The sequence below is a fragment of the Clavelina lepadiformis genome, chromosome 5 (genome assembly GCF_947623445.1).
Source record: "Clavelina lepadiformis chromosome 5, kaClaLepa1.1, whole genome shotgun sequence".
In the NCBI taxonomy this organism is placed as follows: domain Eukaryota; kingdom Metazoa; phylum Chordata; class Ascidiacea; order Aplousobranchia; family Clavelinidae; genus Clavelina; species Clavelina lepadiformis.
Window position 1 is genome coordinate 13880402 of NC_135244.1, and position 19760 is coordinate 13900161.

At 34.8% G+C, this 19760-nt stretch overlaps 1 protein-coding gene and 1 pseudogene across 1 annotated transcript; one reads left to right on the forward strand and one right to left on the reverse strand.

The window, feature by feature from the left end:
* Positions 1 to 1152: 1152 nt before the first annotated feature.
* LOC143459563 (uncharacterized) lies at positions 1153 to 3740 on the reverse strand (annotated as a pseudogene).
* A 7538-nt stretch (positions 3741 to 11278) lies between these two features.
* LOC143459341 (phosphatidylinositol 3-kinase regulatory subunit gamma-like) lies at positions 11279 to 19738 on the forward strand. The gene is made up of 13 exons (XM_076956442.1): positions 11279 to 11435; positions 12914 to 13026; positions 13162 to 13364; positions 13505 to 13571; positions 15772 to 15904; positions 15994 to 16160; positions 16359 to 16508; positions 16756 to 16877; positions 17929 to 18105; positions 18175 to 18345; positions 18432 to 18527; positions 18647 to 18865; positions 18938 to 19738. Exons 1-12 carry the CDS (start codon positions 11405 to 11407, stop codon positions 18834 to 18836), a joined length of 1620 nt encoding a protein of 539 aa, XP_076812557.1. The 5' UTR covers positions 11279 to 11404; the 3' UTR covers positions 18837 to 18865; positions 18938 to 19738.
* Positions 19739 to 19760: the final 22 nt, after the last annotated feature.

Consider the following 19760-nt stretch of genomic DNA (forward strand, 5'->3'; position numbering starts at 1 on the left):
AGACATTACCCCACTGGCGCTAGATTGATTTACTGACGCCATAAAAATCGACTTAATATCTGGTCAAACTGCTTTGTAAAACTCTATGCCAATGCCATCGGGACCAGGAGATTTGTTGTTAGCCATACTTCTAATTACACTTTCATTAAATTACATTCAGATTCGGAAATCTTTGTACTTTCTTCGTCTGTGTTCTTCCATATCAATCTTAGGAATCTCGAGTTTTGATAGGACTGAGTTTATCAGGTCAGGTGTTACATTGTTAGCGAAACTTTCTTAACTCTTGTAATATAAGACTTTGGTCGGTTAAAATTTTTCCATCAGAGTTTAGACATGTTATCCTATTTTTGTCTGCATGATGCTTTTCTAATTTAAAAAAATATTTTGTTTTTTTCTCTGAATTCAGACCCTTTGGCCTTACTTCGAACTATTGCAGCATTGGTATGCCAATTTCCAACAGAGCGTCCAGTTGTTGTTGCTTTAGGAAGTTTAGGGTAACTTGTTGTAAGATGGAATCTTTATTGCCCTCTGGTTTGAGTAATTCTTTATCGAGAGTCTTTAAATCTCTCCAGGCGCGTTTGAACTTGTGAAAGACGTTTCTTTTTGCGAGCACTATATTGAATTGTAACACCAACAAGTATACAGATTGAAGTATCCCACAACCCGTGTGGATCAATTTCATCTGCGGTATTGTCTTTTTTAAAGTTTACTATTTCCTTTTTCAAAAATTCCACGTACGGTTGGTTTTGTAAAAGTGAACTGTTCATTTACCAGTAACCGTTACCTCGATGTAACGATAAAGCTAGGAGGTAGCGATAAATCATGTCACGACTCACGACGCGATGATTGGAATTAACGCCGGGTACAAGTGTAGCAAGTGGTGCGATTTCAAAAAAATCTAGTCTTGTCGCTGTATACAGTCGTTTTAGAATACGTGTAAATTTTTTTAATGTGTTTTTTTTTTCAGCACTGAAAGCATCAAGGGTTCTATGTGGTTGACCACGCATGCCTGCGCTTGTTTGTTCAAGTAGCAACCGCCCTCATCTTTATCTAGTACTCTAGTGCATCGCTTAACTAGATCAAAACTGCCGCCTATTACGCCACTGTTTAAACTTATATTCCATTTTATTGTGCCAACAGTTCCTCATGAAACTCAGGTACATCGTTATTTGGCCCATAAACATTAACCAATATAATTGAGATATCGTCAATACCTACTTTTAGAATTTGATATTTTCCGTGGTTATCTGATAGAATTTCAAAGCACGTGTAAGAATTAAGATCCTTAGAAAACATTACACACACTCCTTTGAAGTTAGTGGGTCCATGCTCCCAGAAAATTTCGCCGTTCCATTCTACAGTAGTTTCCAAAGCTTTTCATTGTCAACTGAGCTATGTGTTTCTTGCAATAATATAACGTAATACTTTTTGCATTTCAAACAATGAAAAATAGATTTTCCTTCAAATGGACATTGCAGTCCGCAAACATTAAAAGAGGCAATTTTCAAGGAAGCCGTTTGTGATCTATATAATGATTAAAACATATCTATGACTTTTTAATTAGAACGTCTATTTTAAACTCAAATTCCATTCCACAAGAACAAGAGTATTTTTAATTTCTAGCAAAGGACTGGACACGAGACCTTCGGTAGTTCTTAATTCTGGTTGAAAGGTCCTGTAAGGTAAGACGGAAGTTTTCTCATCGAAATTTGACAGAGGACATGAAGCGGTACTTTTTCCGAAATGTAAAAGAAATCGTCACAACAAAAGTCTATGATCTCATAATCGATCTTGCACGCCCAACAATGCAATGAAAGACAGTCTTCGTTAGTCCAGCTTTCAGCATGACACTTGGGGCAAGTAACGTTGAATTTCTTTTCACAGCAACTCATGGTTTTCTTTTTGGGTTGTTGTTCTATATTTCCTGGACTAGACAATGGTCTTTTTAAGTCTTTATTTTCTTTTTTGCCCGGATTTGTTATAGCTTCCACGATTAGATTCGATGCAGCCCCATCGGTTTGCCAGAAGGTGTTTGACTTGATTATTCGTTGACGTCATCATTGATTGTACATCGTGGTTAATTGTTTTTAGATATCGACATGGCCAATTCAGTTGCGAGGTTTACGGTGTTCTTCAGGCTACTGGCAAACTCAGAAAATTCTTTTTTTTGGGGGCAAGCAGCTTGCTTGTGGTCAATCTGTCCACAGAATTTGCAGGTAATTTCTTGACCCTGGTAAGTTACATAAAACTTGGCGGTTACTATTATATACACAATAACTACCATACTATGGAAAATTAATATATTGCTATCTGACTCTTAAGAACGATTAGAAGGTTGCGAACTCTGTCTAGAAATTCCTAAACTTCAGTTGCATGGTTTATATGAATCTTAAGCACTGAGAGTCTGATTAATATTGGGTTTAATACTCTTCATTATTACTTCAAATAAACACTAAAAATTACAACAATATTATTATTATATAAAAAGATTTCAAGAATTAATTAGCAATCAAGCGTACACTCTACGTTACATTTTGATTTAAAAGAATTGTTCACAGAGTTATTACGATCTATATCTTCTCATTCATTGAACTTTAAAAACTCTAATTGTATACTGAAGAACTAATATTAAGACAAACTAGAACCAATCTAATACTAATTCTGAATCAGTAAAAACATAGCATGCAACTATACATTTATACGCTGAATGAGATAATAAAGAAACAGAATTCCAACTTGAGGCGCAATGCGTCTATCAATGACAAGAAATGATTTGGACTTTTAAACTCGAAGTTTTACGTTCAGGGGATAATTACAATTTGGAAATTTTCAATAAAAGGAAACAAATGTCAATCAATATTGTCTATTTTTATGTTAACAATGTTGTTAATACGAGGTCAATCGTGCAGTTAAACAATTTTACCGATTAAGTTGTCAATCACATAGGGGTTATTTCGAATTCTGCAAACTCATAATGCAATGTAAATAACATGTTTGCAAAATATGATGACAAGTATTGAGTTATCATAGCGCAATAAGTTCAAAAGTGCAATGTAGATAGCATGTTAACAGAACTGATTGTCAATCAACTATTCTTCGATAAGTTTGCAATTATACCGTGAACTGAGATTGAAGTTATGGCAAGTATGACTGTATGACGTTATGTAATAGCGCAGTAAATATCAGAAAAATAATTATAATGACACAACTTGGAATACAATGGAAACTGTGTCTTCCAAACTCTCTTCCATTTATATAAATGTAACTTGATGTTGGGTTTTCTTGAAGGTCACATTTATTCATTTTAACAATACGCATACCTGTGTGAAGTTCGACCTTATCAAGTTTGAACCCTGTATCCAAGCATTGACCATAGTTTTTCTCTAACGCTGTGGCAATTTTTTCATTGGGAAACGGCACTGGAACCCATCCGATTGCTACACGAATTCTGTCGGATTCGTATGATCTCACATTACTGAGTTAAGTTACTTTTTCTAATTCCGTTGACAGTTCGAGATCGTGTTTTACAGGTGATGTTAAACTTCCCACCTTTCATTTCTCCGATCCCAATAAGCTTAGTAATAGGAAGCTCTATATTCTGCAGTATTTTGTAGGCCTATATATCTTCTTTTTTAGTAACTATTTGGCTCCTCCCTGAGACATGTCGGCCTTTTCAAAACATATTTTTCTTTCAAAGCTTGACTTGCCGCATTGGCATAATTAATTGTGGATTCTGCCATTATCAGCCTGCGGTATAACGTCCGCACGCTAGCATAAACCACCAACGAATTGCGACAGCTTTCTCTTCGTTCACATTTATACTCTTTCTTAAAACAGGCCATGGTTTTGCAAGAATGCCAAATGTGTTCTCTAAAGATGAGTTACAGATGTTAACTACAAACAAACGTTTTCCAGGTTCAAGACAAAGGGCATTCACCAATGCAACGGCGTGCTCGGCTCAACTGGTAATTGAAGATTAGCTATTCTTCTCCAACGCATCTATTGGGATAAGGCTACATTAAGTTTTTCACTAAAGGGAAATCGTTATCACCGACAATTAAAGCAGTATGGTACTTTGACGGTGGTAGACGGCAGAGAATCTGGTTTCAGTACATGTGCAATTTGTCATGTTTAAGTCATTTACCAATTTCTGATTCGGCAAATATGCCACAATCGCTATGTCTCCTGGAATCTCGAATATCAATCATTGTAAAGCAGTAATTAGCATCACAAACGCCTAATAAAACAATACTGTGATATCCTTTGTAGCTGTAGAACTCTGATCCGGCGTTTTTTGGCTTTTGAATGGCAATATGTTTTCTGTCAATTTGTTTCTGTCAATATGTTTTTGTTAATACACATTGGAAAATTCCGTTTGATCTAAAATCTTCTGATATTCCTATCCAGTCAGCTTGGCATGAAGGAGGATTCAAAACTTTTTCCTGAGTGCTTCGCATATTGCGCTGCGAGTTTCTGGAACAATCTTTCCTATGGCCGATTCGCTTACTCAGAAACTGAATGAAAGTGATTAAAATGAATCTCCCGTTGCCAAATAGGCCTATCTGCGAGACAAGAAATATAAGTTAACCTGAGTGTGCATGTATGTGTGATAAATATATCACTTAATGTTATATAAAATTGTGTACAACATAGAATTCTCATCTATGGAATCAGTGAAGCATAACGTGACGTAATCGATTGTTCCCTTGTGCGTGCATTTTGTTTTACTCAGTCTCTTTCAGTCGTACGTTCAACGCCGCAACAAGTCTCTGTGCTGTTGCTGTTATAATGTTCTATCTTGATGTATACGTTCAAAGAAGCTTCAAATATAATCAGATTATACAGTAGTCATTCCTGTGTCATCATTGCTGAAGTCTATCAAAGTTCACTGTTAAGTAATACACAAGGAAACAGACTTTGTAGTGTAGGTGGGTAAACCTTACAGTTTAAGGGACCATATACCACATTTCATTACAAACTGATGCAGCCGAGTGAGGACGAATTGACAATAAAAAGAAGACATTTCCATTACAAGTGTGGTGGAGACGAAATAGCTGAGAACTACGCTTTTCTTTGCGGAACAACCTATGAACAATTAAATTTGAGGTTGAGAGAAGTCTAGTGATCTCAGACTGCAAGTTTCGAAGATATGTCTCATCTACAACTCATACAACAATCATTGGATCCAGACAATGTGATTTTCAGGCAAATCACCCTCAACGATGGTGACGAAGAATCGCCTGGACTTCAACCAACTTCGAATGCAAGAATGACCGACGAACAAAGCACTCCAGTGAAAACACTTTGTCGGTATTTGGACATTCAGTAATGATTTTTTGTTTGTTTTTTTCTCTATGTAATATATATTATAGCGTTATTGTGTAGTTTACCTTAATTGATGGTGGCTTAGTTGCTATACTCTCTAACGGTTCAACCATGCCGGAGAGAAATTTTTCTTTGTGTTATTTTGTTATGCTTTAAAACATAGCGGTTGTTTTCGAAGGTTAAACAAATGCCCAAGGCTAACACCGATACACTATGTTGAATGTCAATTACAAAACGTATTTGACTAATTTTATATATATTTTGTAATACGCGTAATTCCAAGTGAAATATTCACGCAGCTACACTGGGAAAACCAGATGCTGGAATATTATTAAATGGTCTTGTGATGAAAAGGCGAGATTAAGCTATACAGAAGGAATAATGTATAGAGTTTTGTTTACGGAAATCGGCGTCACGACATGTGAGATGAAACAATTGCAGCCGTTTCCTCATTGTGCTATCCTGCGTAAGAAACCGCAACTAGCGTAAAATTGTGCCAGCTGGCATACGCGTGATGTGTCACATGACATCCTGTGCTCTGTTTTCTATTTAAAGTCGTGACATAAATGTCATTGTTTGTTTTGTATACTAATTTTGAGTTACAGAAAACATATTACTGTCTTTTTGCGAATATATTGCCAATATGAATTGCATTATAACTATGTTTCAACGTTTATTGTTATGTGATCTACATTTAACGTGTTATATTGACTTTTGTTATCAACACTATTGTTTTAATTATTGTTCACCGAGAATTGTTTTTATTATGATCATGAAATACCGTTCATTTTTTTTCAAAAAATTTACGATATTTCCTTGGGGAAGGTTATGTGATAAATATATCACTTAATGTTATATAAAATTGTGTACAACATAGAATTCTCATCTATGGAATCAGTGAAGCATAACGTGACGTAATCGATTGTTCCCTTGTGCGTGCATTTTGTTTTACTCAGTCTCTTTCAGTCGTACGTTCAACGCCGCAACAAGTCTCTGTGCTGTTGCTGTTATAATGTTCTATCTTGATGTATACGTTCAAAGAAGCTTCAAATATAATCAGATTATACAGTAGTCATTCCTGTGTCATCATTGCTGAAGTCTATCAAAGTTCACTGTTAAGTAATACACAAGGAAACAGACTTTGTAGTGTAGGTGGGTAAACCTTACAGTTTAAGGGACCATATACCACATTTCATTACATATGTTACCTAATATAAAAGAGTATACAGGCTTGTAGTCGTTGAAAATAAATATTGTTTTTTCAAATCCACAGTCTTCATGCGTACCGTAATGTAATACAAAAAACGATGACCTGGAGAAATTGGATCCGGCCAAGACGTATATTTTTGAGATGGATGGCCGAAATAACTCTAAAAGTTCCACAAAATTTGATTTATCTATCGTCAAGTATCAAAAAAACGATTGCAAATCTTCGGAAAGTTCCGGTGTTGACTGCGTTTTGGTTTTTAGTATATTCCTCTAAACCAAAAACTGCGAAATGCACTCGATGTAATTGGAACATCCTTAGCATATTCTGTATTTTGAAGATGACACTGTAGAAATGAAAGAGCTAAAACTCATTTAAGCTTTAAGTATTGGCCAACAATCATCTCACCGTCTGCGACAACGTGGGAACATATGAATGGAACAAAGAAGTAAATTTATTTGCATCAGGGCCGCCATCATAGTACAATCTTTTACGTCTAATTCCATTTTATGCGTTTATGTAGGCTATAGTATTTTCACCTATTAAAATACTTTGCTTACAGATGGTTAACTGTGGTGTAACCTATTTCATTACAGTTCGGCCTACTATCAGAAGTATGTTTCAAACTCATTCTTGCATATTAGGTTTTGATTTAAGTTAGCACTGCCGTTGATATGAGTGATATCTTTCCACAATCTAATTTAACATTTGGTGCTTTTCGCTGAACTGCAAGTAACAAACTCTGTCTATAGCCTACATGTGGGAATTGGCCCTACTCAGCGAATGCTGTGACTCAACCTGTCAGAATTGTATTATAATGTTGTACCATTTGTATGTAGGCTATACCGGAATGCTATTTGTGGTACGATTAAAAAGTCACTAAAGGTATTCGTACATGTATCAGTCACGTTTCGTACGTATTATGTGTAAAGCCAACTTCATGCAGTCTGACAGCGTTATGCTAAAACCCACAAATAAAAAGAAACAAATCATAATTGTAACAAACAACATTTGCCATTTTGTATAAGCAATATGTAATATTCAGACCATGTCTGGCACTCCCATATGGCTGCGCCCGGGCACAAATGTTTCTATTTCCCCCACACTAGCTACGTCTCTGTACCGAGTTTGTCTCTTTGCTAGTTTCAACAGACGCATACTCGGCACATATTATTTTATTTAGTTTCTGTTTTCGCTTTTTCTACGACATTTCCTATTATTGGCTTTTCCTACGACATTGTCGAGCAAGGTTTTAGTGAAGTATTGCACATGTGTAATAAATATTCCAATCGTCTCGATATGAACAACACCGGGGGAAATGCAATACGACTTAAGCTTTCTAGCTTGCAACCAGCGTATAACAGTCTTGCAGAAAAAACACCAGGCACAAGTGTCGCATTAGCTCGTATACTCATCCCGTTTTGCATTCGTACAGAGTGCAGACTACAGACTTGTGATCTCTTATTGGACGCTTTAAATGTCTCATAAGAGAAGGAAGTAAATTGACAGCAGATTTTCTATGCTAGTCTCCGGGCAGAGAAATGCATTGATGCATGCAAAATCCAACTTGACATGAATGCTTGCTCTTTCCTAGGCAAGTTCCGGGAACCTGAAGCGCGAAGCCTACTTCTAATGTTTTTCGGGGTCTAGTATACAAGTGCACAACCACAGGATGCCTTTGTTACTTACTAGATCCCAGCTACTCAAATTGTGTCGTTATCTGGTTGTGCAGTTATATACTAGGCCTAGACCAGTTTTTGTTTGTGGTTACATTTTGTTCAAGTTCTACTATTATCATTCAGTTATGATTTAAATCATTTTGCTGGCGATCAAGCAATGTAATGGTTTTCGAAAAACTGTTACGGTAGCTTAAACTGTGCTTAGAAAGTCACAGATTTTTTTGGCTAGCGTAATTTAAATGTGATGAATAGAACTAGAATTCGACTTGGTTTTGATGGTATGGTAGCATTACAGTTTAGAATGCACGGGGTAAACGTTATCTACCCAAAATGCGTGTCTATAGTGTATTAGGCTAGTATATTAGTGCACAACTATATGAAGCATTGGTGTATACTATAAGATTCATGCTGCCAAAATAGTTGACTCGGTAGTGTAGCGGTTAATGTATGTGCCTGCCCACTACATAACACGTTAATAAGTGACTCGGGTTCGATTCCCAATTGTGCCCCGATCTATGTTATAAGTATTACACTGGCAGTTTATAAACTTTGGCATTACATTTGTAGGCGTATTTACCCTAGCCTACTATAAAGTTTGCTTTCGATGCACTGGATAAATACGCCCAACTGGAAAGTTTGCGGGATAAATGCGCCTACAAGTGTAATGCCAATGTAACACCTAGCCTATATTATAGAATACAGGGCAAGACGGTAATTCTACACCAGAAAAGTGGTGCAAAAGCCAATTTCTTCGCTGGAGAACTTTTTCAAAAAATATCAAATTTATCAATTATTTCATTAACGTTAAGCAGTAACATCAAAGTGAACGTCAGTAGATGAATTGGAAATACAAGTGGCACAATTAACATGAAAAATTGATAGAAAAATTGGAAAAGTGTTCATAATATTCGAAGACTAGTTACAGTAAACAGAACTTTATAAATATAGCAAAATTTTGGACCATATTAAAATAGCCATATTAAGCAGATTCTACTGTAATTCTTAATTCGGGACCAAATAAGTACCCACTTAATTGTCTAAATTTATCATCTCATAAGAAATTATATCCAGGCAAGGTAATTACCTATTCTTGCGGGCTTGGTTTTTCTTATCAGAAGCTCTTTGCACAAAACATGAAATAAGGACATAAACCTAGCGGCAAAAAAGACAATAAAAAATTTGAGAAATATCTAGAATTATCGAAGCGTGACGAATCGTCAAGGTTGGTTTTATTCATTTAGCCATAAGGATTGGCCAAAATTCGATAAAACCTTTCCGGTTTAAAGAATTTTTTAAAAAGCTGTTAGATAAATCTAAATGATAATACAAGAGTTAGATATGAACTAGAAAAAGATTGAATAAGTGCACACTTAGCTAAAGTTATTGATCACTTGCACACCTGAGATCTCGGCAAATCCTGCCATGAAATATAGATCGAAATCTGGCTATTCAGAATTTCTGTTTTTTTTATAGTTATAATGAGGAAATTTTTAAATCTTTTGGTTTGTTTAGGGTCTGTATATCCTCACACTTGTTGTAAAACTTGTGGCACACTCACGCCCAACGTTTAGGTGGTCATACCAATTCATAATTAACAAACTAGGCAAAGTTATTTGTTTGAAAGCCAATTTGTAATAAATAAATATTTAAGGTTTCAATGTGTATCAACACACACTGTGTTTATTGAAAACTGCCATACTTTCTCGTCTGGCCACACATGACCAATTTTGTGTTTTTAGTTTGTCAACAAAATTATTACTAAAACATTTGAAAATTTGGAGTTATTACTTTTCATAGTTTTTTTTATTAGAATGCTAATTCTCTTAGCTTTGTAGCAATAACATCACCATCCACCACTGACCTCCATCATTCCTTGACGATCATAAAAATGCGCTTTGGAAGTTGTTCACAACAAAATTTTTGTCACTATCTTTTTTCAAAGACGTTGCTTAAATTAATGCATAATTCATAAGCATTGTCAACATCGATTATGGTTGTGGCATCGACCAAAACCGTTAGTTCTGGATTATATATGTTTTGGATCTGACATTTGTTGTGTGTATGATTCACAACTCTCAATGTTTTGCTTCTAAATTGGTAAAATTTTATTTTTTAATGTCCTCATAATGTTTAGGTTGTAGCTTTTTTTTAGATATATACTCAATCTTTTCCCAGCCTGACAACAAAACAGCCAGATCTCATAGTTTAAATCTTAGTACTGAAGTATACAGATGTTTAACTTTGCCCAATATGTACTGAAGATTTGGACTTAAGTTTGTTGGCAGGTTATCAGTTACTGGCATCCAAACAGATCAAATAGCCATTAGAAAGTCACCTAAGTTGCCTGCTAACATGTTTACAGAAATAAACAAAACTGTCCGATGCGCTACTGTATGCTATAAATGTTTTTGTATGTAGTTTTATACAGTATTTATTGTAAATGTAATTGACCATATTTATGTTGTTTTCATGTTGGAATGTGTAAATCTGTCTACAGTTTAATAATCCAATTACATACTGGTCGGCAGTTAAAAATTAAGATTTCTTAATAGTTTAAACACTTTTTGACAATTTGTAAAAGTTTAGGGTATTTAATACAATGAAATAAATGACCAAAGTTTTTAATTAAAAAGGCAACACAATGTAGCACTTTACAGGATAATTTTTTATTAATCAACACGAGCTTTTGAAGTCAGAGATATTTACTTCATCAGGTGTAATTTTAAAGATGACAAAGATTTTCAAAGTTGTTACGTTAAACTCTGCTAAAAAAAACAACATATGCGATAGTGATTGTATAAAACTTATATGTACACCCTTCCAATTAACTATAAAGTACCATGTGACATTACACAGTGTAATATAAACAACTATGAAATTACTTGAGCACTGTAAAATAAACAAGTGGGGAAGAATCATAGACCACAACATATCAAAAACCTCAAAATAAGTGTGTATAACAGACCCATAACACTGGCATTTCGGTTAAAGTCATTGTTAATACAGTTGAAGCAGTGAATAGTATTATCTTTAGGTTATCTAACCAAGCGAATGGCATTAGTTAATATATGAATTTTTACATTATTAGAATGTGTGGTTGTTGACAGCAGACGTATTACTTGTGTCATGGAGTAAAATTTTAAGCGCTATGGTAATATCCATGTAACAGTGCTGTGTGTACTTGCAAGAAATTATGTATCCTCACCAGCAACCCATAACACCAGGTGAGTGATTTCAGTCATTATCTACAATGTTTATCATATTTATTGCTTTTTAGGCTGCACTGTTGTACAATTTTCACGCACTGGTTTTTTTACGGTTCTGAAGAAAAATTTTTGTTGGTGTAAAACCCAATTTTATTGGTATGTGAAGTTACAGAGTGACCATCATGTCTATTCCATTTGCATCTCAACTTTTGTCTTTTTCGTCACTTTTACGTCAGGACAAAACATGAGCTTGACCTAACAGGGTATAGCTAGTTGCAGGGTTGTAAAAAAATCTGGGTTATTGCAAAATAATGGGCAAAGCTTAAGGCTTTTTTAAATTCACCAGATACACATTTATAAATATATTTGACTATACATATATATAGATGTTGATTTAAAACAGAGATAACTGTTGATAGTTTATTGACCAGACACAGTTTTGACCTTGCTGCTTGTTAACGTATGACAATAATAATGTAAATAATCGGTTTGTTTAATGGATGTTAACTGGTGTTGAAACTTTACTTTACAATATATATATGATGTAGTAGGTAGTTTATAGCACATCAATGGACAAATTATAATAATGAAATCACGTCTTGTATATTTATCTTTCCAAGAAAACACGAAATTTCATACAATAAACCAAGGTTTGTGTTATATATGATAGGCTGGTAATTATCAGAGGTGCAGTGAATATACGACTGAATTAATTTGGCCGAATCGGTAAAAATTCCCCATATTCGGTTTTCGGCTGAATTTATTTCAAGATTTGCCCGAAAAGCAAACATTAACATATATACTTCCAAAAACTTGCCTGAAAATTTTTTCATTGCAAGAAAACTATAATAACCGTAGTATAATATAATATAGTATAATTGTAGTTGCACGTGAAATGAAATCTAAATATATCATTTGCGTACCTTTTCATTGCTAATTTACAACTAGGTATACTTAAAGTCAACTGTTGTTGTTCTTTGTTTATGTAAGTAGCGTTGTAAAGGCACTGTTTTGTTCACTTTTGCGATATGAATACTGCAATTTACTAGTTTGTAAGATTCGGCCTTTTGTTTCAAAAAATTCGGTTACGTACCGAATCTAAAAAAACATTCAGTGGGGGGGGGGTGGGGTAATTTGAGTATGTTAGACTAAAACCATTATATATATAATTTTTTTTATTTTATCGATTTTTTCATCCGAATTTGAAACTGTTCTTCAGGACTACTGAACCGGATCAAATGTCATTAATACCTTGCTTGAGGGCATTAAAACGATATTGCCACTGGGTATCGAACACGGAACACGAGTCGCATTATTGCAAGCACAACGCTCCAACAACCTGCTTTTAACTACTTCAGTTACTAAACTTTGGGTTTAAGTCCTTCCATTAGCCCTGTTAGCCTTGAGTTTGTGAACTCTCATTAATTTAATGATTGTTAATTGTTTTGGATGCATTTTCAATAAATATATTTACCAAAACTCTAAACTAATTTTAGGGATTGACTATCGAATGATTGCTGATTACGAACCTCAGGATTATGAACGGTGCATTCGATGCAGAGAAAATGATATAGTCTTTGTTGAAAAGCCATTTAGATTTCAACTATGTGTGAGTATATGGAAATTATAAAATCGATTTAATCTGGTGGAAATTTTTTTACAATTAAGTTTAAACTTAAGTAAAATTACTTAAATTAATCACGGCCTTGTTGATTTTTTTTACTATTTACCGGTATATAAAAAGGGGACCGAACAGAGACCAGAGGGATGGTTGTATGGGACCAACAAACAAACCACTGATACCGGTTACATACCTGCTGAATACGTTGAATATGTAAGAGAAATTCAACCTCCACCTCCTGTTGGACTCCCAGCTCTTATTGAAAACCCTGGTGACGAATCAGATTCTGATATACCTCCTGATATACCTCCAAGAATACTTCCAAGGTCAGTATTTGATTACCATAGGGATGTGGTAAAATGTATGCATTTTTTGATGTGTATTGACTTTCTTCTTGCTTGTTTATGTGACCATATTGAAAGATGCCGGTAGTGCTATGTCAATGATCAAAAGGTATATTTTGCAGTGCCAGTGAAACTGGTCAGCGAGAGCTTCCATCACCCATGTACCCAGATTTAGAACTTCCACTGCAGGTATTTTTGTAGTTACGTTTTTGTAATTTATTGGAGATTTTGTTGTGAATTTTCTTTTGCCGATAATTGCCTAACCACGAATTATTTTTCGAAAATACTTTACCAGAATGTTCAGTTAATAGTGTTCTTTCGTATAACATCAACTTGTTTGTCTTTTTGCCCCTCACTTTAACTTTCCACCGTTCTTGCTACTATGGCCAAAATAATTCGAAAAAGTAGTCATGCTTTTAAAACATTTTGTCAGCATGATTACGTGGCAAACTTAATCTGTTTAGAATATGCTACAGCTGTATCGCCGGCTTTCTGCAATCCTTGTTAACGTAACACAACCTTATTGTACGCCACAATGTACATTTATTAGGGATGTGCCGCGAGGAAGATTATTCGGGTTCGCACGAACCCGAATATCATGAAGGTCGACACGAACGAATCCCGAATCTATTCGTATTAGAACCAAACAATTAAATTTCCTCCAAAAGTTGTCAAGTCTTGCTTCTAAAATGACGTAATCGATAAACAAATCGCTTTCTTTCGAAAAATAGTGTTTAAAAAACGATCGAAAAGGCAAAATCGTTAGGAAAATGACCTTCATTGTAAGTACTGCTGACTCTAGTTAAGCATTGTCGAGAAACTAGATCATCATTTTTTACGAAAGTCAGTAAATTTATAGGTAATATTGTATTCGGGTTCGCCATTGTTGGTATTCGTGTTCGCCCGAATTTTCCATAAAGGCGATATTCGGCGAATCTATTCGGGTTTGGGTTTGTATCGGCCCATCCCTAACATTTATGAAGAACCTGGAAACCTTGTCATTTTACACTGTTTTTATTAGTTTTAGTTTTCTTCTGGTAGCCATGCTACAGTCAGGGGAAGCAGCCTAGCCAGAGATTACAGAATGACGATGAGAATAGAGCTACAGACTACAGTAGCTATAGTGAATAGAAAATATAGTTTTTATAGCGCAGTTTTGCTTTTGTTATCAAGTGGAGAGGTCAGGTTCTGATCATCTCACATCAATCAGGTTATTATTGTAGCATCCAAGGGCTGTTAGATAGGTTAGATGTTAGTAGGTAGTGCCTGTTAAGTATATTTAGGTTAGGAGGCTATTCTATGTATAAGATTAAAATCTTAATATCTCGACAAGAATTAAGTTTTAACCAAAACAATTCAAGGAGTTTTTAACCTAAATGTAGTACCTCAAAAAATGCAGTACAAAATTTGATTCTATGTTGTTTTCCTAAGACACCAGTTCGCGTAAGTCGCCACTTTTTCTATTCCTCTTCTGGTGACAACTTAGGCAGATTCTACTGTATATTCATTACTTTTTGGATATGGAAAGTTGGTATTTGGCAAACTGATTGATATAAAACAGAAAGCAGCGTGAAAGTTAATTATTTACCATAACGGTTCGCAATGTTTTTGGTCAGCTAGAAGGAAAATTGTGCAAGGTGATGGTTGTGTCAGACAAAATCAAATACTGCTTTCATTATATTTTGTGATCTTTTTAGAAACACTATTGATATTGTATGATGGTCAGAAATAAGTAGACAGTAAAATCATTTAGAGATAAATATTAGGCTCACAAAATTCAGCTCAAAAGAGTTATAATAGTTGGTTTTAAATTGCCACTAGTTTATTTTTTTGTAACATGTAGGTTACTTTATTCTGCTGACTATGAATATTCAAGAAGATTATTCCTTGCAGGCAATAGAATTGTATTTACTAAGGCTGGGAATTTTCACTAGCTGTTTAGCAGCTAAAGCTCTTGCCAACTGAGCAATTTGTCAGCCATTAGTGCAGTATGTACATGTAGGGAAGAATTCGTGTTAGTTGTTTTGTAATTTGTCAAGTCAAAAATGCTTTTGTTGCTTTTTTGTTTGTTTGCTCAAATATGTTATTTTCACAATAAACTTGGTACCAGTGTGGTAGTTTGTCATGACACATACTGTTATTATAGCGTATTTCATCCAGCCTTTAAAGACAAAAAGGCAGTCTGCCTGCAGTTAACAACGTGACCTGACATTCAGCCACTATGGCAGCTAATGGTTAATATTAACCGGCTAGTCACTAAATTCCCATTCCTAGTGTTCAACTAGCTAAAATCAAATTGAAGATCTTCAAAGATTTACTATTAAGCTTAAAAATTAATATTTCTGTTTTCAAACTGGCATATGAATTCTAACTTCGATTTTCTTAATAGGAGCAAGTTTGGTATTGGGGAAATGTATCTCGGGATGAAGTTCGCGCTCGGTTAGCAGACGCACCAGATGGAACTTTTCTTGTTCGGAATGCCAGAAATAATCCAGGAGAATACACTTTAACCTTGTGCAAAAGTAGGGACCTTTTTGCAGTGGCAAGCAAACTTGAAAATGTTTTTTTGACATCTTTGTCTATTTTTCATTCCACCATTCTTACCAAACAGGTGGAATTATTAAATTAATTAGAATATGTCATCGAAATGGCATGTATGGATTTTCGGAACCTTATGGTTTCTCGTCAGTAGTTAGTCTCGTTAATAACTATCGAAGGGAACCGCTAACAAGATACAATCCTGAACTTGACATTACTTTAAAATATCCTGCCAAACCTGTGAGTAATGAACTTAATGTTTTTAAGTTTGTTTTTTGACATATATTTAACTTTTAATGTACAGTACAATTATGTGAAATTGAAAAGCTCTTGGAGACTTGATTAAAATTTTTCAGATTTATTTTACAACACTTGTTGTTTACCTGCCAGTGGAAGATTCCATAAACTTGCTGATAATAATCATAAATTTATTTCAAGTTTCAAGAACTTCCTTTCAAGGTTCATGAGAGGTTGTCAGATGAGAATGTTGATGAACTATGTAGATCACTGAGAGAAGCAGACCAGATGTTTGTTCAGACCAGCAATGTTTATCAGAACATTTATAATGATTTTCAAGCACGACAGCAGGTTAATTTATTACTAGTGGTCTATGTTTTATTATAACTTTCAATAATTTCTCACTTATATATGGTTAGTTATTTGCAATGATGGTAATTGTTAGGTTTGTAACTTGTTGTTTGCAAAATACCGTTTGGTCCCAATATTAAAGTTTCTCTCACAATTTAGTTAGCTTGAGTTTATTATTTACCATTTACGCAAACATGACCAAGTGCCTTCTAACATAATGGTAAATAAAAATCTAAAATAATTGCAGGAAATCCAAATCACTAAAACTGCTATCAGTGCATATGAAGAAACAATAAAAATGTTTAATGAGCAATGCTCAACTTTGAATGGTTATCTGGAGCAAGCAGCAGGCACCCATGATGAACCCAGGTATTTACCACCACTTGTTTAATGTCAGTTTACGGTAGGTGTGAACAGTTAAATCTAGGCAAACAAACCTAACAACCCCTTGATTCGGTGAAAGCTAAACACTTGAGAATTAAAAAATGCGGAAAGGAAGTAGTTTTTGGGTTACTGTAGAATAACGTACTGTTCATTTACACTCTCAAGATGCAATATTGTTCAAATTTAAGGCAATCTTTGTAACCTGTTTTGTGTCGCTTTGATAAATGCAGTGTAAAATAAAAAAGATGTGATGTACGTAGTCACAGCAGGTTAAAAGTTTGCAATGTAATCATGCTGGCAAAATTTTTAGATGTCTGACTAATTTAGACAAACTATTCCACTCGTAATTAGCAAAAACAGTGGTGAGTTAGATACAGACAACTTAGTCGAACTTGATAATATAGAAAACCATCGGATCTCAGCCAGGACCAAGTAATATGTGGCTACTTATGCTAGTTTTACTGTATGCACAATTTCACTACTTTCATGTTCAAAATGTTTCTAAATGAAAATTTCTAAAATTTAGCCTGTGTATTGGTGTTTCTAAACAGGTTCGATTAGAATAGGCATATGGTTTTCTGTTTTGTGATAAGGGATTACCTCGCTGCTATTACTACTGTACTTATTAATATCCAAAGCTACAAGTACCTGTAGATACCTGAAAATACACATTAGCTCAAACATGCATAAATACAAACAACCTTGCAGGTGTATGCCACACACGCAGCAAACACGATCATTTTGTGAAATAACTATTTCCAACCTACATAATACAGTGGCTGTGGTTGTAAATAGTTTTAGTAGTCTCATGAATTTGTATTTGTATTGTAGATAGCATACAACCCACTCACTATGACATTTTGCACTCGTCTCATATCTTGTATTTCTGTAATCAAATTTGTAGTTGTGTGTTTTTCACACGCCTATTTTACCTGTTGCATTAATTATATATATATATATATATATATATCATATTACATATGTATTAAATGTTATTTACGACAGCAAGATCATTGCAATTTTTTGTCTTTGATAGGCTTCTTGAAAATTTTCGTAAAATGCAAACAAGGCTGAAAGCTATCGTTGGGCAGTGCGAGAATTTGAGACGACGGCTTAATAATGATATAATTGAACAACGACAACGTGATCAGGATCTAAATGCCAACAAGGCTGAGATGTTTCGTCTCAAAAAGCTTAGAGACGACAAAATTGCGTGAGTTTCTTTAAACATGTAGACATGTATTTACGGAAGATGAAAGCTTCTAATCTCCTTCCCTTGCAGTTACATGAAATCTCAAAAAATTTCTGATGACATCATCAACAAGCATCTTCAGCTGGATGATGAAGAGGATGACGTTCAGGATATTTATCAACTTCCAGATACATTAGAGCTCAGGGAGCTTTATTCCCAGCACTGCATTATGGAAAACTGGTATTTCCCTCGTTTTGGAAGGTATTATATTGCTACATTTTGATATCGTTTGTATCGTTTATTGGTTGGTGGAAACTAAAGCATTACCCAGTGTCTCATTTATTAAGGAAACAAGCGGAGCAGGCCCTGGAAGGAACGGAAGACGGGACATTTCTTATTCGTGATAAAGATAACCCTAATACGCCTTATGCTTGCTCTTTAGTGTATGTGTAATTACACACTGTTTTTTATGTCTAGCACTACTTCATCAACTTTTGTAGACCAGGCATCAACATAATAACAAATCTGAAAGCTGTTAAGTTATGGCAAGGATTTTTTTTAGTGCCAACGGGACTGTTCATCACTGTTTGATAGAGAAGACTGTAGATGGATATGGATTTGCAGAACCTTTCAATCTTCACATAACCTTACCAGACCTCGTCCTTCACTATGCCAACAATTCTCTTATACCACACAACGAGAAGCTTGACACCACCTTGAGTGTTCCATTGGGTTGTGTTTTGAGAAGATGACATTAGCTTATATGTTATGGCATTGAAAGGTATGATAGTTATATTTAAGAAGTGCTTTCAAACTGACACACAAACATTTTAATGGAAATACGTCTTTGCAGATATAAATTCTGGATCATCAAACTTGAAGGAACTTCCCTGCAATGTGCTACATTAAGTGATTTGTGTGATTACTTGCAGCCTCAAGACATTCTTTCTTCTCTAATTTCTCATATTTTAAACTTTCTTTCTTTCAGAATTCAAGTCTGAAGCTTTTGGCAAATGCTGTTTGTCTATTAGACATTGTTGAAGAATTTGGTCAATGGTCTTATACTGTGGTGTATTAAAGAAAATCTTTATAATATTTTATGTCTATGAAATTCTTTTTGAATGCACTTATTGTTTTTATTAAATGCCTGTAACTATGATCAACTTTAGGCTTTCTAACGCCAAACATATCTCACATGCAGTTAATGTGCATGTGCTGTTCAGAAGCCGGTGCGGCATTTTCCAGCTGTCACTAATCTGATTATATTAACGCAACATTTAATGTTATATAGCCGGTTCCAATAATAATTCTTGTGCCTTTAACCATTTGCAATTGTAACCAAGATTTGTTCCTCTGGTTATTAATGTGTCGTACCTTAATTTCCGCTGCTATTTAATTAACGCTGCCACTAAGCTGTTGTAGCTCTTATTAAGGCAGACTACAATTAAACACAGCTTTTTACTGTATTTGGTTGTTTTATTCAAACTTCAAATTTCAAAGTATCAAGTTTTTTTGCGAATTATTTTGTTGTGACCTAATAATCAAGTAAACGTGAAATCGTGATATCTTTATTGATGTGATAGCTTTATTTGAATTCGTTCGTAATTTATTTTTTTTGATTCTCAAACGTCCAGTACAGTGGTTTTCAACCTTTTGGTTGCAACCCAAAATTGGGT